Genomic DNA, 21,229 nt, shown 5'->3' on the forward strand with positions numbered 1-21,229 from the left:
GAGCCGCTCTCGCTGACAGCTCGCTCCGCCATGGCTGAACAGCGGCATCCCAACTCGTTCGACAGGGGTGCGACAGTTGCTCACAACGGCCCGTAGCCGGATGGCCGACAACCTATATGCATCTTTTTATGCCTCCATGAACTCAGGCACCGTCCACCTAGCGCTCGAATTTGACAAAGGAGGTGCGCGAAGGCAGAAATTGGGGAAAGAAACGGCGGGTGTTCGTGCGGTGAAATTGAACCCCAAACGGTGAAGCAACGCTGATGAGCCTCCGAGAACCCCAGCGCCGATGTCCGCCGTATGCTAGCGATACCCGGGCAGAGAAGCCTCGTTAGCGCTGCGCTAGAAGGTGTCCAGGTGCGCTTTGATGCTGGCGACGGGGATGGGAGTGCCGCTGTGAAAGATGGTGGAGTTGCACTTTTCTCCACCACGACCACCACCTTGACCCCTGTTAATGGCAAGCCCTGGTCTGATGGTGCTGGAAGCTTGCTGGCAGTTCTGCGGGAGAACAGTTGAAGAGGTCCATATATCCTCAGCAGGCCCGGACGAAGGCGCATTCCCCAGAATTCGCGACTGTCCGACCCAACTCTCCCACACAACGCTACCCGCCCCGCGCTCGCTCAACGACGCCCCCTTCCCCCAACGACAACCTCCCGTCCCGCCGACTTATATTGCCCTTGCAATATAACGTTCATACTCGATATTGTGCTGGACCAAGGACGACGCAGCCACACCAATCGTATCCCGTCTCATCTTGTGCTGCTGTGCATGTCCGCCAAGCCAACGAGCCAAACTCGCAAAACGTACCCCAAGAGAAAGGCACTGCGTCAAAAATTTACCGATTTGCTCACCCGTTCGAACTGGGAATCTTTTGGCCCCTTTGGAGACTCTTGCAGTTTCCGGCCCCTCACGAGCAATACTATCCGGCACATCGCCCCTGACCCGAGAGCTAGCAATACCGGCACCTCTCGCCATCAACAAGGAGGCTTGCTAGTTAACTCGACGAAAAATTCACGTTCACCAAGGCGTCTTCGACAACGTTCCTCGAATCCAACGGGGTTGAAATAACCTCTACGACAAGAGACAGCTGTCTAGGGATTATTTATCTTGCATCGCAGACAGACCGGCCTCTGTTTTATCCTCGCCTCCTTCTAGAGGTTGTCTTGACGTGGACTCAGTATGTTGACGCTCTCATCCACTATTCTGTCATCCATGTTCTTCTCAGGGAAGACTTGTTTCTTTTCCATCCCGACCCCCTTCCCCTGTTCGTCGGTTCGGCCCCCTGTTCCAGGCACACGCCCCTTGCCACTCCACCCCCCCTCCCCCGTCACAGTCTTCCTACCCCAACCCCGCCGTCCGGGACAAGGTGCTCCAGTCAGTCACTCACTGTGCGGTTGGGCGAGCCGCCTTCACTCAGGTCCGCCGTCCGCGCGGATCAGCTTCCAGCGCTTCTGTGGTGTGGCTGTCAATGCGATCCCAGTCCACCCATTAATGCTCATGCTGGTCACTAACACGACGAACCTTTCCGTTGAAGGAAGCTCACTTCGGTCCGTCCGGTTGCCGTTCCCCAACCCTGGGTCCGGCAAACACGCCACGAAGCTCGGATATAGATGCCTTTCACCCCCCCATCACCATAGAAAGCTCTACCTCGCTGCCCCCCGGCCCCTCTCTCCTCGCCTGTCCCTTCCAAACACAACATCGCTTCAACCAACTGCCCGCACTCGCTCGAAGCCGGCCGTCTTCATATGTTCTAATCCAGGGTCTTGACGACCTCTCTCTTCAGTTGCTAATTTCGCCATCTTACCCTTTCCCACCAGCCTTGTTCTACTTCAGCCTTCACCATGTTGTCGAATCCGCTCCACCGGTTCTCCCCCTACCACATTCCTTCCTCGACACTTCTGTCGAATGGCCACGTCCCAGCCGGCCACCTTCACGCCGCGGGGCTTGACCCCCTCGCTCCCGGCTCTCACTACGCCCTCCAACAGCTTCAACAACACGTTGGCGTCCACAGCCCACACCTCGCTCGGTCCGGCCCACAACCGAAGCACAGGCAACACCCTTACGGGCCCTCAGCGAGGTCCGCGGGCACATCAGGGCCAATTCGGAGAAGGATTAGCAGGGCGTGCGATCAGTGCAACCAGCTCCGGACAAAGTGTGACGGCCAGCACCCCTGTGCCCATTGTATCGGTGAGTTAGGATTAGAGTTTTGAGCTGTCCGTTTCCTGAGCCGCATCCGTCCTTCTAACCTTGGATAGAGTTCCAACTGGGCTGCGAATACATTCGCGAACGGAAGAAGCGTGGCAAGGCGTCCCGCAAGGATCTCGCACAACAAGCCGCAGCTCAGGCCGCTGCAGCCGCAGCCCAGGGCGGACAGACTGGCACGAAATCCGAGGATCAACCAAGCGAGGCCGATCGGTCTGCGGAGAGCCGGAGTGACACTCCGAGCAGCAGCACCAAGCCGGTCTTGACCCTAAACACTGACCAGCCTCCCGCATCGGAGAAAAGCGTGACAGAGATGTCGGACGAGCAGATGCGAGGACAAAGGACCGGAAGCATCGACACGTTGGGTGAAATCAGCGCCCACCCAGGACATATGGGGGGCCACCACCCAGGGGCCATGGACAGGGAACACCTCGAAAGCCCGACGGCGATGGACCTGAATGGATACGGTGGTGTTCACCCGTCGCCGTATGAGCGCCAGATGAGCGCACACGCACACATGATGAACGGCCCGCCCCATGGACCGTACCCGGGCAACCAAGGCAACATGTCCAGCTACCCCGATCTCCCGTACGCCCTGCAAACACAAAGCCCGAGTGGCTACCCGGCAAACCCCCCCAATGGCTTCCGCCTCGCCAACAGCCCGCTCAGCGCCTATCCGATGGGCGGAGAGCCAGGATCACCGGGCGGCTGGATGAACATGTCCTCACCACCGCCTCAGTTCGCTCAGCACATGCCACCGCAGGGCGGTTACGGCCACTCGCATCTCCGATACCCCGTCTTGGAGCCGCTGGTTCCCCACCTGGGCAACATCATTCCCCTGCCTCTGGCTTGCGACCTCATCGACCTGTACTTTGCGAGCTCGTCCTCGGCCCAAATGCACCCCATGTCACCCTACGTCCTCGGCTTCGTCTTCCGCAAGAGATCTTTCCTACACCCGAGCAAGCCCCGCCAATGCCAACCCGCCCTGTTGGCGAGCATGCTCTGGGTTGCCGCGCAAACGAGCGACGCTCAGTTCCTGACCAGTGTGCCCTCAGCGCGCGGCAAGATCTGTCAGAAGCTCCTCGAACTCACCGTTAGCCTCCTCAAGCCGCTCATCCACACGCCGTCGGAAGAAGCCTCGCCCGTCTCGAGCCCGATTGTCGATGGCGTTGCTCTGGGCGGTCTCGGCGTGGCGCTCCCCGGGTCCATCAGCATGGAGGCTCTGACTAGCGAGTCGGGCGCGTTTGGCGCTGCTGGTACGCTAGATGACGTGATTACTTATATCCACCTAGCCACTGTGGTGTCAGCGAGTGAATACAAGGGCGCGAGCCTGCGGTGGTGGAATGCCGCGTGGTCTCTGGCTCGTGAACTGAAGCTCGGGCGAGAGCTTCCACAAAATGCCCCCGCAAGCCGCCAGGGCGGATCTGCGGACATGGACGGCGAGGGCCACGGATCCGAGATGAGCATCCCGGGCGTCATCACGGAGGAAGAGCGCGAGGAACGGCGGCGAATCTGGTGGCTAGTCTACATTGTGGACCGCCATCTAGCTCTTTGCTACAACCGGCCGCTTTTCTTGCTCGATATCGAGTGTGAAGGTCTATTCCAGCCGATGGATGATACCGACTACCAAAACGGTAGCTTCCACGCCTACACCGATCCAAACGTCCTCACAGCATCCGAGGATTCTGAGGCCCCACCGACCCGGTCCCGGGGTCCCTCGTTCGTCTGCACCGGCCACAGCATTTTCGGTTACTTCCTACCCTTAATGACTATCCTCGGCGAGATCGTCGACCTTAACCACGCGAGGAACCACCCGCGCTTCGGCGTGGGCTTCCGTGCCTCTCGCGAGTGGGACGACCAGACTTCCGAGATTACCCGCCACTTAGACATGTATGAGCAGAGCCTAAAGAAGTTCGAGCAGCGTCACCTCAGCCTCAGCGCACAAGCACAAGCCGCCGACGAGAAGGCCGCCGAGGCAGCCGGCGTTCCCACGGCCTCCAACGACCTCCCTGGCACCCCATCCGGCCACAGCGTCCACAGCGCGCACACGTCCTCCAGTCGCATGACCGAGAGTGACATCCAGACCCGCATTGTGATGGCATACGGCACTCACGTCATGCACGTGCTGCACATCTTGCTCACGGGCAAGTGGGATCCCATCAACCTCCTTGACGACAACGACCTCTGGATCAGCAGCCAGGGGTTCATCACCGCCACCGGCCACGCCGTCAGCGCTGCCGAGGCCATCAGCAACATCCTCGAGTTCGACCCGGGCCTCGAGTTCATGCCCTTCTTCTTCGGAATCTACCTGCTGCAGGGCTCGTTCCTGTTGCTACTGATTGCCGACAAGCTACAGCTCGAGGCGTCGCCCAGCGTGGTCAAGGCCTGCGAGACCATCATTCGCGCCCATGAGGCGTGTGTCGTGACGCTCAACACTGAGTACCAGGTTTGTTTCCTCCTCCTTTCACACATTTACACACAAATTCAGAGCGATGAGCAGATCGACTAACAATTTCTTCTCAATAGCGCAACTTTAGCCGAGTTATGCGTAGCGCCCTCGCCCAGGTCCGTGGCCGTGTGCCCGAGGACCTTGGCGAGCAACACCAGCGCCGAAGGGAGCTCTTGGCGTTGTACCGGTGGACCGGCGACGGCACCGGCCTAGCACTTTAATGTGTTCGGGTCTGATTCTTTTCAACGTTTTATTTTTTTTTATCCTGGGCTTCGCTACTTGTCTGCGATCGGTTATTTTCTCTGTACTTGGCGGGTTCTCCGGTCGGTGTTGCGAATTCCCCTTTTGTTATTTCCTTGGTGCGAGCAATGCTTTCTCGGTTGGCGTTGAAAGGTCTGTTGTTTTTCTCTTTTGTTTTGTCTCCTTCGGACGGTGTTTACACAAAGGATTCTCAAAACCAAAACGGTTAAAAGGGACTGGATAGGGATCTGGCCAAGTGGGGTGAGTGGTGGGTCTTTCGGCGGGTATATGATTATGAAGGTGGAACGAGGCGGATGGACGCGAGGATGACCTTTTGATGCCTCTTCAACGACGGAACGGATGGCGACCATGACATGACTCACCCGATAAGGGACGTTATTATGGTTGATGGGGGACGTTGAAACGTGTTCTTGTACGCTTTGGACGATGTGAGGAATATCGGTGTTTCCTGTTTATTTCTTCTTTTCTGGCCTCTTTTCTCTCGTTTTCCTTTCTCTTACTTTGGGGGTGTATCGGGGTTTCCTTCCGGTGCTTGGGCCAAGGTCAACAACGGGTTTCGGTTTCCTTTGCGTGTTTCCTGACTACTAAGGTCTTGTTTACCAGCCAGCCTCTTGGGTTGCGATCAATGTGTAGATATTGTGTATTGTGTGCTCCAATAAACTGAACGTTTATACCATTTTAGTGCTATCACTTGCCAGACACTTAATCCATTTGTGACTTCGCTCCCTCTAGTAATTACATCTATCCCTCCAACCCAGCCATCTTCTCATCCATCCTCCTCGCCATCTCCTCCTCCATATCCCCCCCTCCTTCTCCTCCTCCTCCTCCCCCTCCCCCCACCGGTGACACCACCGATGGCACAACCCTAATCCCCCTCCGTCCCAACTCCCCCTCCACATCCCCCCGCCTCAATACCCCCCCCCCTCCCCCCCCCCCCCCCCCCCCCCCCCCCACCACCCCCCCCCCCCCCCCCCCCCCCCCCCCCCCCCGCATCATCATCCCCTCCATATCCCCCCTCATCCTCCTCCCCCATCCCTCCACACTCCTCATCCCCACCACCAAAAACCCCAGTTCTTCCCGGTCCACATCGAACACCTCCCACCATTCGCACGCAGGCATCTTGGCCCCCAAGTCCCGCGCGGCGTTGTAGATGGCTGCGGTGGCGAGGGAGGAGGGGGGGGAGGTGAGGTAGAGGTGTTGGGGGGAGAGGAGGGCGGTTGTTAGGTAGGTGAGGGTTAGGTGGGCTAGGGCGTTTTTTGTGCTTGTTTTTTCCCCCTTGGTTTTGCCTTTGCCTTTGCCTTGCTCGCTGGTGCTGTCTCCCCTTGTGCCCCCGCTGCTGCTGGGGGGGAGTAACAGGAAATCGAGAGCTTGCAGGTAAGTCACGGCCAACGAATAAGGCAGCGCAACGTGGGTGTCGAAGCCCAAGGCATAAAGGACGCGTGCTTCGAGGGCGAGGAGGCGGGTGTGGAAGGCTTGGTAAGTTGATTCGGAGAGGTAGTGGGTCGATGATGATGAGTCTTGGGGATTTGGTATTGGCGGGGGTGGTGCGGCGGAGGGGTGGTGGAAGAGGGAGGATGAGGGGGAGGTGAGGTAGGCGTAGACGTTGGAGATGTCGCGGGGGGAGCGAGGGTGGGGGGAGAGTTTGGCGGTGAGGTAGAGGATTGCTGCTGAGACCTCCTGCGGGGAGGGGGGTAATGGTAAGTAAGTGAAGGTTCCAAAGTACGAATAGTCGGGGCAATATCGGTTTGATAAAAAGGAGGGGGAGCAGGGAGGAAAAGAAAAAGAGGCTTACACTAAACTCGTGTGACATCATCGGCTCGACGAGCCAGTATCGCGCCAGCAACACATTGGCTTGTGCTGTGACGGATTGTGGAAGTTGAAGGAGGAGACCGGCGGCTTGGGTTAGACATTGTGTCGCGAAGAAAATGATATCTTGGAGGTCAATGGGGAGGGAGCCCAAGGAGCGGCGCTGGAATAGTTGGTCTGGCGTCGCCAGGGGGTTTTCCATGTGCGACATGGCGGTTTGCTGTTTCCCATCAAATTGATATGGGAAGGCGGTTGTTGGATAATTGGGGATTAAGTCCTTTAATTCGTGGCTGCAAGAGGGCCGATCACTTGCTGTCTCGCACTGTGTGTGTTTGCACAGTTTGCGCAATGATTACACTGTGTTGGATACCCCTTCGGGTTAGGGTTGCTCCCTCACCACCCACCCCACCTCATCCCAAGCACCTCCTTAAACACTAGACATTCGCTCGATACCTAGGCACGTGCTAGGAAGTCACCGCTATTGCCTATTCTCGTCTTCCCAACTAAGATTGCACTCTTCTATCATGCGCCCGCTAGTGCGGATTGGCGGCAGCCAGTCTCCCGCAGCCCTTAAAACAGGCCAGCACGCCTATTAGTTGTACATGTACTGTACATACAAACACCCAATTCCATAGACGCCAAAGCATCGCAAATCGCAAAAAGCCACCTTCCTCCAGCAAACATCCACCCCAGCCTTTTGCCCCTCGGTAACCCCTTGCGCCGCCAAACCGAAAAACAACAAAACAATCCTCTAACACGAAAGGTACTCCTCATCAACCTCAGGCTCAGACTTCACCCCCCATTCTGCCACTGACTCCTCGCTACCACCTCCTTCTTCGCAGGCGGCCAGATAATCCGCATACTCCGGGTCCAAGCCCGGCTCCTCATCGTAGTCCTCCACCTCCTCCTCCTCCTCCTCCACCTCCTCCTTCTCCTCCTCCTTCTCCTCCTCTTCCTTCCACTTCTCACCAGCATCATGCCCACTAAGCAACTCCGGAAAGAGCACGGCGAAGCTCCGGTCAGCATGGATAAGCCTCAATTTGATGGCCCTGCGCAGTTCACGCTCGGCTTGAGCCGAGACACCGGTGGCCAGTGTATGCACACCGGCGATGACACCGAGATAATCTCGCGCGATGCGCTTGGACAACTCCTGGATGCCCGCAGTGAAATAGTCGCCAACCTGTTGGCACAGCACCTCGAGCTGTTGCTGCACGGTACCCGTCGCGTTGCGGAACATAAATTCGCGCCGATCTTCGACATGTGCTAGCATCAGGTTCTTCATGCGCATGTAGGAGCCGACTCCTGAGGAATATGTTAATTAGAGTTCATGAATTTTAAAAAGCTCGAAGGGGGGAGGGAAGACTACGTACCGCGTTCCTGCACACAGTCTTCGTAAACGGGCATCATTTCCTGCTGGATCACAGGGGTAAACCCCCGATTTGCGTCTCGCTGGATGTCCTGGGCAATTTTTAGGCCCTCAACGCCCATCTGGTTCACCGACTCAACATGCGTTTGGAGCTGTTGGGCTAGGATATTCAGCCCGCCGGCATGAACTCCGGAGGCTTCCGCAGTTGTGACTGCCTTGAAATGGAATTCGGTCAGGCTCTCGCGAACCGCGCCGAGAAAACCGTCAATGACTCCGGGCAGGCGTCGGACAAAGGCGCGCTCCCAGCCGGCGGCGACGTGTTTTGAGATGGGGAGGAAAAGCTCGTCGTTGAAGTCGCGGGGACCGGCGCTACCGGTAAAGGCGCCACCCCTCCTGCAAGTTGCTTTGTAGGTCCCCCAAAGCATGCCTCCTTCTCCTCGGGGGGCACCCCATTGTCTCGCTGTGGGCACCGCTGTTTGGAAAGCCACAGGTATGTATCGAGCAAAGTTGGCATAGATATGCTCAGCAAATACTTGTCGTACGGAAGCTATGCAATGCCTCAGCAGGAGGTCAAAATACTAGTCAGAGTCAGCTAGATAAGTACCTCTACATTGATGCCGAATCTCCGCGAACCTTGTCCAACTGCTTAAGCTGCTCCCGCAACTCTGTCTCTTTCTCCGCCTTCTCGGTACCCGACACGGCTGGTGTCGCTTGGTCTTCAGACGCCCACATCTTGATGGAGTTCAGGAGCTGTATGAGCTCAGTGAGAAACCGCCGAGAGTTGGCGGTCCGGCTGGCCTCTGTGAGTTTCTTGGCATGTGCCTGCAACTGGGGGATCTCGGTATCCTCGAGGGACTGAAATCCGGCACCATTAAAGTCATCCTTTTCCAGCCGGCCACTCAGCTTCTGAAATGCACGGCTAGAAACACAGAACACAGGGAGAGATGCGGCTACCGCATCATAATCGCGAAGGTCAACCTCTGGGTCAAAATTCGCCTCATCTTCCTCCACGGCTGTTTCCTGGTCGAGCCTGGAAAGTTGTATCAGTTGGTTTCATGGCAGCTGGGTAGATCCGGGGCCTTCTTACTCTTTGATACCCATTGCGAAATCCTGTTTGATCGCCGTTTTCGAGTACTGGTTTCTCCCCTGAATGCACACGGCCTTCAACTCGGCGAGAATCGTGTCTTTCTCCGCGGTGAGCTCCTTTATGGCCTCGCGAAGGGCCTTGACATGCTCATCAATCCCCTTCTTCTTGTCTCGCAGCTCCTTTTTCTCGCCTTTCAAGGACGCGAGTTTGGTATCAATCTCATCCGACGTGAGTGGCTCTCCCCGAGCGTCCTGGTTCTCCTTATCACTAGAATCGGAACCATCTGGATCTGAGGAATCGCTATCAACATCGCTCGAGTTGCGCCCCTTTCGACTACCCCTGGGGCGAGTTTTCCGCTTGCGCTTTTTGCTGGGCGAGGTGGGGGACGCATAGACCGTGGTTCCGCCTGCCAACTTGCTACCGAGAATTTCCCACTCATCATAGGCTTGCTCAATATTGTCGATGAGGTCGAGGCAGACATCTCGCTCGTCTCTGAGGTCGGCCATGTCGGATTTTTGTTTCTTAATATCGTCTGACAGCTCACGGACGCGAGCCCATGATTCAGAGACTTCTTCCTCGATGCCCAAACTCTCCGCTGCCTCTGTGACGGAGATGTCGTCCGTTTTGGAACAAATGAATGTCACGGCCGAGTAAGTACCATCGTATTTCAACTGGCGTCTGTCAAACCAATTAGATGTTGTGACTCATCATGGTGGTGATGTGGTGGAGGGGGGAAACGTACCTGAAGGAATCTCCCAATAGTGATTTAGCCGTCTTATCGTCCACCGCACGGGTGATCGGAGCAACAATCCACAACCCCGTACATGATTTCATGTAGTTAGCAGCAACCGCCGCACGCGCCGCGTTGGAGTCTTGGACACCCGGGAGGTCAACCAGACAAGCCCCCGTTGACAAGGCAGACGCTTTGGTGTAGATGCGGACGACTTTGATCAGCGGCCAGTACTCCATGAGCTTGTCGGTGTTCTTCTCCTTGCTGTCGACATATTCTTGTAGCTGACGGTATAAGCTCCCGGCCGTCGTCGCACGGAGTACTCTGACGGTCCCGAGAATCCGAACGACCGAAGGTTTTCCAGCAAGATGCTCAGGAGTCGCATCGGCAATCATCTCCCTCGTTAGTTTGGGATAGACGGCTTTGATCTTGGCGTAGGCAACACCGGCATCGCTGTCTTGATTCGTGCAGTCCCGCGAGACTCCGCCGCCACCGTCGATAAGGTCGATGTAAAGACCCCGGAGGTCTTGGAGCCAATCATCCGCCGTGATAAACTCGACCTCGGCCCGATACAACTCGGCAGGGTCTTGGGAATGGTTGTAAGATATCTCGGTTGGAGATGCCGTGCAAGCTCGCATGCAATTTGTGGGGAGAAGCCTAGTATTTTGTGAGGAAAATAAGCTACACCCTAGCCGGTGAGGTTCCCTATCAATATCTGCGTACCTTTCCTCGTCGAGAACCGCACTAATCACAGAAGATTTTCCGGCGCCCGTATTTCCCACCACGCCCACGATGGTCCGCGCGGGCTTCGCAAGGGACTCCAGTTGGTTAATTGATTCTAACCACTGGGCGCCCGAAGCGGAGTTGCTCATGTCGGCCAACGGTGTTTTCAAGGTCCCCAATACTTGAAGACCAATCTTTACACCCCCTTCGAGAAGCTCTGGCGGGTTGCCGGGCACGATGAGTTTCTGGAGTAGACTCGCGCCATGGTTGTTGTCAGTGTTTGGGGTCTCCTTCGCCGAGCCGGCCTCTTTCACGGCGGCAATGACCCCGCAGCCCGGGTCATCATCCACGGGTTCAGGCTTCACCGCTGCCATAATAATCTATCTGGGCGCTGGTGCCAACGAGGCAGTGGGAGATAATCGATAACGATGACAAGCCGGGTGTGTTTGGTGGAGATCGGGGCGGAGGCACGCAAACAGATTTTACTGGGTGTTGGAATGTGGGAGGGACGCAGTCGCGTTTCTTGCATTGTGGAAGACGCGGCATCCCTGCAAGTGGGGGGATCGGCTGCCAGATTTCCGCGCGTCACCTCGTGACCGCGGTGGGGCCTTCCAATTTAAACTGACTCCCATCACCACTGGAGGTCCGTGAACTACCATGTATTTTACACCGGACGAAGGCATGAGAGAGTGTCGTGTATGGTACGGAATCCATGGATCTAGGACAAAGAGTCACACCTTCCGCTTTGTTTTCACCTTTAACGTTACCTTCCAACACGGCTTGTAAACCGAGAAAGAAGTGCAAACGGAGATCCGTCCCACACTGTAATGAGGGTTAGGGTTGGAAGCGGGTCCTCGGTAAGGGGCCTTTTTTTTCATCTGCCCCGCCTCAAGCTGGCTCATCACCCATGCAGCCATAGAGGGGTTCACCTCAACAACAGACTAGGGTCGGGAGTAAACAAAATTCAGGGGGCAAACCAGCAGTAACATTTTTCTAGTATTGATAAGAGCCTTCAAGTGCTTGGGGATTACCCCGCTCTATTATCTCGACAAGTCGTTCAGGGCTCAGAACACCGCCGGCAATCGGCGAGCTCTCCAAAATGGATCAAATCACCAAAAACACCGAGTCACTCAGCTTAGGCGAGTCAAACAATAAGTCAACCACAGCACCGGCCCCAACACCAGGGCCAGCCCCAGATATTCTCTCCATGGTACCGGACCTCCCCCCCGGCCGTACCCTCAATGCGGGCCTGACTCTCGACGAAACGGTGGCCGACCTCAAGAAACACCCAATGTTCATGACCGAGCTGGATGGGTCCGAGGATAATGACGAACTGGCGGCGCTGCAGGCTCTTGCCTACGACGGCACCCCCCTGGAGAACGCGGCCAATTTCAAGGAGCAAGGGAACGAGTGTTTCCGAGGAAAGCATTGGGCGGATGCAAAGGAGTTCTATGGCAAGGGTGTCGCGGTTCTCGCCGCAGAAGAGCTACGGAGGTCGAAAGGCGGGAAGAAAATGGTGCCTAAGGCCGTCGATGAGGTCAAGTTCAATCCAGAAGCGGATAAGGATACGAAACCGGACTTGGAGGAGGACAAACCGGAACAACCAGCACAGGAAGATGACCTAGAGGAAGTTCCCGAAAATCCCGAGGAGATCAAATCGGAACGGGCTCTGTTGGAAACGCTCTACATCAACCGCGCAGCCTGCCATCTCGAACTGAGCAACTACCGCTCCTGTACGCTCGACTGCGCGGCCGCCCTCCGCCTCAACCCGCGCAACATCAAGGCTTTCTACCGTTCCGCACGTGCCCTTCTAGCCGTGAACAAGATTACCGAGGCGGACGACGCATGCGCACGGGGCCTCGAAATCGACTCCTCCAACAAGCCACTGCTTGCCCTCGCGCAGGACATCATCAAGACGGCCGGCACCGACGCCACCAAGCGGAAACGCGAAGAAGACCGGCTCTCCGCCGAGCGCCAAAAGAAGAAGCTCCTCCAGGTGGCGCTGAAGGCGCGGGGGATCAAGATGCGCTCCACAGGCCGCCCACCAGATATGGAGGACGCCAGGGTTATGCTGTCCCCGGATGAACTGGATCCAACCAGCGCACTGGTGTTTCCAACGATATTACTATATCCCTGCCATTTTGAGAGCGACTTCATCAAGGCGTTTAGCGAGCGGGAGAGCCTGCAGCAGCATTTTGGTTACGTTTTCCCGCTGCCATGGGACCGAACGGGCGAATACAGCCCTGCGGGGGTCGACTGCTTTGTTGAGACTGGGAATGGGCTATTGAGGATTGGGAACAAGGTGCCGCTGTTGAACTTGCTGAAGGACGGGGCGGTGGAAGTTGTGGATAATTTGTTGAAGGTGTTTGTTGTGCCAAAAGCGAGGTCAAGTGGGTGGATAAAAGAGTACAAAGAGGACAAGGTGAAAAAGGGTGGGCAATAAAACAAAGAACGCGGCGTGATACCCGATTGAAGAGGAGGTGTAGAAAAGATGTTTCCCAGTGAGCTTAGAGCCCACTCATAGAAGGAAAACAAGACTATGACTCTCCATACCGCGTGACACGTACTGTACATTGCACAAGTATTGTTACAGGGGAAATCAAGACTGCATTATCATCCCTACCAGACATTAGCAACATACTGCCTGATCAAGTACCCCGAATCATGATACTCCCATCTCCACGTATGATAAAACAAGGCATACAAACAAACGCTTCAGGGCCACGATGAAGCTCAGTCTTTTGTGCCCTCGCCGTAGGTACTAACTCTCATATCCTACTATCAACTTGCAACCGTTTTATTACCCGACATTTCCTTTCCAGGCGTTGGGGGAATTAAGGCATAAACCAGACGAGGGAGTAAAGAGTAAAAGGAGAGATGAAAAAAAAAAAGCCAAAAAGCTGACCACCTACACCTTATCTCCCCCACCGGGGGAAAGAGTGTAAGTGGTTACGTGAAATCCATACGGACTTTTCCCTTGATCAACCCTAAGGGAGAGAGTGATGGAAGGACTAGCGCAGGAATGGGTTATAAAGGGATGTTGAAGAAAGGGGCAGAAGGAGCGCGGAATTCGAGTCGCGGTAGTAGTAGTAGTAGCAACCTAAGAATGAATGCCGGGTCAAAAAACAAGACGAGGTACAAATAAAAAGGAAAATAGGTAATGAAAACAGGACTTGTTCAAAACCAAGTATCCGTCAACACCAACCAATCTCAAAAATCATCGCGTTACTAACTCAACGCCTCCAACTCCATCCATGCACCTTGACCTCCTACACCCACCCTTCTCATGGAACAAAATCCAAAAGGAAAAAGGAAGAAAAAGAGGAAAACCCGAACCAACCACACACCCCTTAACAATCTACCTAGATAATCCTCCTTTTCTTTCCCCCTACCGCTCCAAAGTCCTCCGCTTCTTCGACCTCGTCCTCGGTCCAGCCACCATCCCCCGAGACGACGAAACCCCAGACCCACGCTCACCCCTCTCAACATCAACACCAACATCAACATCAACATCAACATCAGTATCCCTCCCACCCCCTTCCCCGCGCGAAAACGACGACAGCTGTGGCATCCGAACACAAATCGTATCACCCACCACACCCGCAGCCGCACCTCCAGACCGACTCCGACCACTCTCCCCACTCTTCTTCTTCTTCTTCTTCCTGTCTTTATCCTTCTCCCGCTCGATATCCCCATCACCCTCACATCCCCCCCAACCCCCAGCAGCAATAGCTTTCTTACCACCAAGACCAACACAACCCTCCTCCTCCCCCTCCTCCTCCTCCCCATTAGAATCATCACCGTCATCACCATCGTCATCACCATCGTCATCACCATCGTCATCACCATCATCATCACCATCATCACCGGTATCACCGGTATCATGCCCGCGCATGTGCATGTGCATAAGCATCATGGCTGCATCTCGTTCTGAGGCACGACGGGCGATGGAGGCTAGACTGGCGGCGAGGGTTTTATACCGGGTGTGAACGGGTTTGGTATCATTACCACTACTACCACTACCACCACTACCACTACCACCACCATCGGCATCGGCATCGCTAGTTGTGCTTGAGGTTGGGCCACCGTGGTTATTAGAGCGGGTGGTGATCGAGAAAGCAGACGGAGGAGAATGCCCCTGCTGAGAAGGAGAGTTTGGAGTAGGGGGCGGTGCCGCCACAGACTCGGGGCTGTCGCTGCCTGCGCGGCTGTCGCTGGCGTCGTAGGCCTCTTCTTCTTCTTCTTCGTCATCGTCGTCGAGGTCTGTGTCTTCGGGGCTTTTACTTGTGTTGCTGGGGTTACTGGGGTGGGTGCTGCGTTCTGTAACAGTGCTGCCATCGACTTTGCTGAAGCGGCGTTTGTTGTTGTTGTTGTGGGAGTTGTTATTGTTGTTGCTGGGGTGGTTGTGCTGGCTGGGGTGGTGGTTCCCACCAAAGTAGCTGCTGCTGCTGCTGCTGCTGCTGCTGCTGCTGCTGCTGTTGCTGTTGTTGGGACCGGCATTGCTCTGGATATTCCCTAGTCTTAAAGGAGCAAGTCTCACATCCTGATCCTTCGAAAGCCATCCCGAATGTGTCAGCGGCGGTGAATAATACCAATAATACTGGTCGTCAGAGCGATGGCGGTAGTGAGAACGAGGGTGATACGGACCCCATCTGTGCGTATTGTCCTCCCCGCGCCTGTGGCCGCCCACAGTCGGCGGCGATCTCGGAATGACCGAGAGCCACGGGTTAGCCGCTGGTGACGACGAAGTCATGCTCATGCTGCCTCCGCCGTGGAGGTCTCCTCCTCCTCCTCCGTGCTGGGAGAGGGTAGTGCGATGCCGATGTGGGTGTGGGGGATGGAACTGGGGAGCAGGTGGTCGGTTTACCGGTGTCCACCCTGGGGACTGTTGCGGTGTTGGGACCGATGATGGTGGTCCTGGGAGCGGTCGCGAGGTGGGGATTCGTAGAGGTGGTATGGGTGGGAAAGGGCGGCGGTTGTTGTAGTGATCGGATGACACCGAGCGGTATTCGGCATCGTGATCTGTGTAGGAGCCGGGGAAGTACCGCCGGCCTTGGTGGTGGTCTAAGGGGCAATCGTACGGGTCGCGGGTCCGGGTCGAGCGCTGGGAAATCAAGGGGCTGGCGCTGCGGGAGAGCCGGGGACTGGGGAGAGCTGGAGCTGGTCGAAACTGCATGGTAGCATCGCATTTTGCCCGCTCGACGATTTCCTTACTTATCATCATGTGTCCGTGTCCGAGTGCGTTTTCGGGAATGCACTCGAAGGGGAACCGAGGGCCGAAGAGCGGGATAAGAGCACCGGCGATCTTGTGGCAGAATGTCGCGCAGATGGCTCTGGCACAGGTGTACGGCATCCAGTAGCCTGTGTTCTCGGGGTCAGTATTTGCAGAAGAGAACAAAAATCATCTTTCAAGGAGAGTCCTCACCTTGGGCTTTGATGGAACCCCCCGTTATACTGTAGGTGATGTCTTTGAGACCAGCGTTCATGTTCAGCATCTTCGCAGGCGTGGTCTGGTAAAAGCAGTCAGTAAGAACATATCCCCGAAAGATGGAGATGGTCAGAAACTGACCTTGCTATAGCCACGGCATTTGAAGAAGGACGTCATCCGGACCAAACCAACATTGTAGTCCCACATCACCGTGTAGTTGGTATCGTTTCCGGGCACCTTGAAGCTGTAGCTAAAGACTACATCCAGGCGAGTTGTCAGTCATACGCTGCGCATCAACCAAGGCTTCGCGAGTTTCTCTCACCTTCAAATCCCTCTCTGCCAGTTTTCGAGAAGAAGTCCTTTTTGCCGCTGTTATAGGGTATCCGTTCACTGGTCTCCTGGATGGAGCCGAGAGGATGGACCTGAAACCTCTGCACTTCCCGAACTGACGCCTCATCAAGGTCTTCAAAAGGAGGAAAGTTGACAGTGACTTTAGCCTTGGGTCGGGCAGCGGCGTTGGCGTTGGAACTGGCACTCTCGAGCATCCTCAGCGCTCCGATCGAGTGGTTGCTTATTGAAGTCTGCTCGCTTCGGTAACCTCCAGCGTGTTGGGCCGACGACACCGAAGACGGGCGAGATGCCGGAAGCGGAGCCCGCGGGGGCTCCGGGTTCAGGAGTTTGGCAACGGATACCATGACGGTGACGAGGACGAGGACGAGGGTGGAGATGGGGAGATGCCTCGCGAATTCGTCTCTTTAACTGCGGTTTGTCGTCGGTAGAAGAAAAAGAGAGAGCGAACAACGAGAGAGGGAGAGAACGAAAGGTAGATAGATGCCAGCCGGTAGCTGGGCGGGGTCGCCAGGTTATGAAGTCAGACAGACAGAGATACAGAAAACCGGAACAACTTGTTAGAGCTTGCAAAGCTTGCAACCCCCGGGACGAGGGGTCCGAAGGGGGAAAACACGGTGCTTCTTCTCTCTCTTTCAGTTCGCAAACAACAAATCCCGCGGGACCCTCGCGACCTGGTGGAAACCTCAAGGGCGTGCACCTGAGACAAGGAGCAAGGAAGCACAGACAGCAGTCCCTCTTCCTTCTTTTTCTTCTTCGTCTTCTTCTTCTTCTGCTTCGTCAAGAGTCCCGACGCCGAACGGACCTGCAGTCCCCGGGGCCCGGGGTGGATAGGAGGGGGGCGTCTTCCGTTATGTTCAGGATTCTCGATGCAGTTCCTTTGTTCTGGGGGGACCCACGGAGTCGACCGCTAGATGGCGGATAGAAGCGTTTGGTTTTCTTCCACCGCTCTTTGGGGCTCGAGTTGCTAGTCGGAAAGTGACAAGTAACGGCGGAGGGGCGGTCAATAATTGGACGAGTGATGGTAGGCAACGATTGTCTGATTAGCTGTGACTGTGGCGGCAGAACTACCTACCAGCTTTGCCCCGTGCCAGCTGGGTCGGTCGGTAGGTCTGTCGGGAGAGACACGGGGGAGTGTGATTATTCCTTGTGTCCCTCTCCCCTCTCCCCTCTCCTCTCTCCTCTCACGGCGTCGGTTCAGGGCTTCAGGCGCCAGCGTCCCATACTGGGTTGGGTTATACTGGGCTAGGTATACACTGGGCTGGGTGTATGGACAACAACACCCTTCCTCCACCCCGCGGTGGAGACCCTATCTCTCCTCTCGCTACTACGCCACGAACGTTGTATGATAGAGGACGACCGGCCTGGCCTTGCGGGCCATTCCCATGCGAGACGAGCGCCAGGCGGGTCGAGGGCCCTGTGTGCTCATCGACTGGGGCTTGGGGCTTGGGGCTTGGGGCTTGGATTTCTTGCGAACGGCCACAGGCGTGTGTGCTCCGGGATCCACGACGACAGCGGCATGGCCTGGTGGGCACAAAAAACAGACAGCAAATGAGTTTGACACCACAAATACCCATACCATACTATGTACATGCTACCGTGGGTGACCGGGGGGTAGGGGTATTGCCTGTTTGAGATCACTTGACAGAAAGTAAACCCGCCGGCCAGCTGCAGGAGGCGTTGTCTGGTTACTTTCCTCATAATTCCGGGTGAGAGTGTGGAACAAAGAACGAAACCTGTCCCATGTTGACATCCTGGCAGAAGATGGCTCCATGACTCGACACACGTGGCTGCTTCATCGCTCTGGAGGAGAGAAAGAGAGAAAGAAAGAACGAGAAAATGAGAAAATTAAGAGAAAGAGACCGAAACAGTAAGGAGAAAGAGAACGAGACAGGTAAAGACCGGGGAAGGTAGAATCTACGCGCCGTTCCGTCAGGGACGTGATGGGAAAACAGTTTCGGCGTCGGGCCCAGAGGTGTATTGCTCGTGTCAATGGTGTCACACCTCGACGCGCCAGCTAGGCCGGTTGGCATCACTATGTAATTATGGTACCCGCGAGGGAATCATCATGACAGCGGGTGCATACAGGGCCATAGTGGAGAGAGCCGGGAGTCCTAGCCTACGACCGAAGTTGAAATTTCTCTACCCCCGTGGATCCGGATCCATTGCAAAACAACATCAACGAGAGCGCCACGGGCACCTAGTTGGTTTCGAGAAAAGCCGATGCGGTACACTCCACCCCAGGTGTCTCGCAGCGGTGAGGCAGAGGGCAGATGGCACTGCACCGAGCCTTGCTGTCTCCACGAGCTTGCACTTTGCGCAACGAAACACGGGGAAACTGTCCGATGAGTACAGAGGCAGCGCCTGAAACCCGCTCGCCCCGTCATGATGGGTCTTTTCTCATTCTCTTTTTTCCTCTTCTCCATCCTCGGCGAGTGTGATTCAGTCGGCGAATACCAGCGGCTTGCGGCCCGGGACGTTTCCTTTCAAGCAGGAGGGTCGATCCATCCACGGTCCACAAGAACACACACACCACCCGTTGTTGAAAGAAACTGTGGCGCAGAGGCGGGCGACGGGTGAGGACAGAGGATAGCGCAGACGGGAATCACTTGACTGCTCGTCGCTGCACCCCCCAAACTGGACGCCCACCGATGGCCAAACTACCAGGACGCCAGGCACACAGAGAGCAGCCGTTGTGTGCCAGGCGGCATGGATCCCTCGACTCGCGTTCCCTGGGCTTCACTCAAGCCCCCCCCCCCCGGTTCCAAAATGTGATCAGTCCTGCAGCCACCCGCGAGTTCTGACGGCAAAACCGCTGTCAGGCACCGGATGGCCAAACCATGAGCGGCATGCCCACAACCCCCCAAACGGTAGTCCAGGAGCCGAGAAACTCCCAATCCAGCCATGAGAACAGAGGCTAAACCCAAACAGTCGTCAATGATGGGCAACCTGACAGCCCAACAAGCCCACATTGCAGACAACAGCAGTTCCTGCGGTACGAGACCCCTGTACGAGGGGTAGATCGTACCGAGAGAGAGAGAGAGAGAGAGAGAGAGAGAGAGAGTTTGTCGCTGGCCCGTTTGGGTGTTTGATGGGCTACGATTGCCCTCCTCCAATGAATAGTCTCTCCTAGCGGATGGCCGAATCGCGAGGACAAAATACATGCCCGGGTCCGAACACCACGCCAGGAAAGAATTAATGGCTTATCCGTCGTCGAGTTGCCGCCATCCATCCATTCACTCATTACGAGAAGAACCCGTCCCATTCGAGGTAGGTTGCCAAATCTGGCTAACTGCGTTGCGAACCCCCCGCCGCTCATCGCGGCCCGGCCGTTGAAAGTGTATCCCATACTTTTGGGGGCCGCTCGTGGCGCCGTACCCGTGAGGCATGGTCTGTCAAAGGATGGCTCCTAACTAACTTTAAAGGCGGTGCGACTGCCAGAAGGCATGTCGCGGCTATAGGCATCGGGTCGGGAAATTTCCTAGCATGTGGCATCCAAATTGACAGTGGTACAACAGGCCGGGGGTAAGGTAGCAGAGCACAACACACACACACACATACTCTCTCACACACACTCACACACGCACACAAATCCTGCAGCAAAAGAGGCTTTTTCCCTTCCCCGCCCCGGGATGCGGTAGTTGACAGGAAACGCCCTGGCAGGGGGGGGGGGACTACTTCCGAAATCTGCCACGATGTAACGGCCTGGATTGGAGGGCGCTCAAAACGGGTGTGTGTCTTTCGACGGGACGGGCGTTTACAGTCGGCCCGGCAGGCACACGGCTGCGGTGCGTGGCCGTTGATCAACCCTCGAGACTCTAGACTGACCTAAGCACTTAGAGGGTGCTCTTTAGGGAGTGGTCTACGAGAAAAAAGAGGAAGACGTTTATAAGAGGTCGGGCATAACTATACTGGGCATAATAGAGCCGGAGAATACACCGTATTGAAGCAAACGTGCTGTGGTAAGAGGGTAGGTGGCTGAGGGGTACGTACTGGGAACTAACTAAGACTCTCACACACACATACCAAACAGTCAGCTGGAGAAGCCCACGGCCAGAGACGGGCACGACGGGATGCTGCAAAAAGGACTCGATCTGCATTCCGTCGCGTCCGTCAGCGAAAAAGGACATTGTCGAACGACCAGCGTGGCCGCCTCACCACACGGCCCACGCTTCCCTCATCACACCTGTACATGTACAATTATTGGGGTTGGAAATGAGATCCGTGCAATGCGAAACCGCAAACAAGCGCATTCGGTCCAACCAAGCGACAAAACTGCAAGATACGAAGGGTAGATTCGTGGTGAGCCCGCCGGTTGTCGAAATCGGGCAAACCCGGAGGCTCCAAGGTGCATGACAAGTGGGGGACAGAATTAGCCAGACAGCAAAGTATCCCAACCACCCCAAACCACCGCCAAAGAGGGCGTTTTATGCTCGTTTTCTCTCGCAATTCTTCAAAAGAATGGAGCTGTTCAATCTAGCAGTACCTTGCCCAGAATTTTAAGATATTCTTGAGCTGGATAAGGGTTCTTGAATTGTGGTGACATGGTGGTGTTTGGCGGTTGTGGTACTTTGCTGTCTAGTTTATTCTGTCCCCCCACTTGCATGACCAGGCTCCCTAGGTCGTAAAATTTTCATCTCGTTCTTTCCTGTATCACTTTGCTAGGTGTTCCCTTCAAGTGCCCAAGATGAAAGCCCGTTTGTCGTTGACAAAAGTGGGGCTTCCACGTTCTCTCCACAGAGAAGGAATGTGCTGTGCCGCCTGAGGCAACAATACCCCTAACCAAATCCGGCTAGGCATTTTCATGCAAGTCGCGTCCTGGTCGCGTG

The 21,229-nt window shown here is 55.9% G+C and overlaps 5 protein-coding genes across 5 annotated transcripts; 2 read left to right on the forward strand and 3 right to left on the reverse strand.

Moving 5' to 3' along the window:
• Positions 1–1,841: 1,841 nt before the first annotated feature.
• C8A04DRAFT_28987 (fungal-specific transcription factor domain-containing protein) lies at positions 1,842–4,872 on the forward strand (the record flags this gene model as incomplete). The annotated part of the gene is made up of 3 exons (XM_062780851.1): positions 1,842–2,187; positions 2,256–4,648; positions 4,729–4,872. 3 exons carry the CDS (start codon positions 1,842–1,844, stop codon positions 4,870–4,872), a joined length of 2,883 nt encoding a protein of 960 aa, XP_062636716.1.
• Positions 4,873–5,653: 781 nt separating this feature from the next.
• On the reverse strand, positions 5,654–6,929 carry C8A04DRAFT_12458 (cyclin-L2; the record flags this gene model as incomplete). Its single annotated transcript, XM_062777347.1, has 3 exons — positions 5,654–6,173; positions 6,267–6,589; positions 6,705–6,929. The coding sequence occupies 3 exons, from the start codon at positions 6,927–6,929 to the stop codon at positions 5,654–5,656; spliced, it is 1,068 nt and encodes a 355-aa protein (XP_062636717.1).
• A 540-nt stretch (positions 6,930–7,469) lies between these two features.
• Positions 7,470–10,998, reverse strand: C8A04DRAFT_28989 (uncharacterized protein; the record flags this gene model as incomplete). Its single annotated transcript, XM_062780852.1, has 6 exons — positions 7,470–8,020; positions 8,089–8,662; positions 8,718–9,114; positions 9,172–9,849; positions 9,914–10,558; positions 10,625–10,998. The coding sequence occupies 6 exons, from the start codon at positions 10,996–10,998 to the stop codon at positions 7,470–7,472; spliced, it is 3,219 nt and encodes a 1,072-aa protein (XP_062636718.1).
• Positions 10,999–11,723: 725 nt separating this feature from the next.
• On the forward strand, positions 11,724–13,067 carry C8A04DRAFT_12484 (uncharacterized protein; the record flags this gene model as incomplete). Its single annotated transcript, XM_062777356.1, has 1 exon — positions 11,724–13,067. One exon carries the CDS (start codon positions 11,724–11,726, stop codon positions 13,065–13,067), a length of 1,344 nt encoding a protein of 447 aa, XP_062636719.1.
• A 945-nt stretch (positions 13,068–14,012) lies between these two features.
• On the reverse strand, positions 14,013–16,747 carry C8A04DRAFT_37543 (uncharacterized protein; the record flags this gene model as incomplete). Its single annotated transcript, XM_062783909.1, has 4 exons — positions 14,013–15,985; positions 16,050–16,134; positions 16,194–16,309; positions 16,375–16,747. 4 exons carry the CDS (start codon positions 16,745–16,747, stop codon positions 14,013–14,015), a joined length of 2,547 nt encoding a protein of 848 aa, XP_062636720.1.
• Between the last annotated feature and the right edge of the window lie 4,482 nt (positions 16,748–21,229).

This window comes from Dichotomopilus funicola (genome assembly GCF_033296635.1).
Source record: "Dichotomopilus funicola strain CBS 141.50 unplaced genomic scaffold C8A04scaffold_34, whole genome shotgun sequence".
Taxonomy (NCBI): Eukaryota; Fungi; Ascomycota; class Sordariomycetes; order Sordariales; family Chaetomiaceae; genus Dichotomopilus; species Dichotomopilus funicola.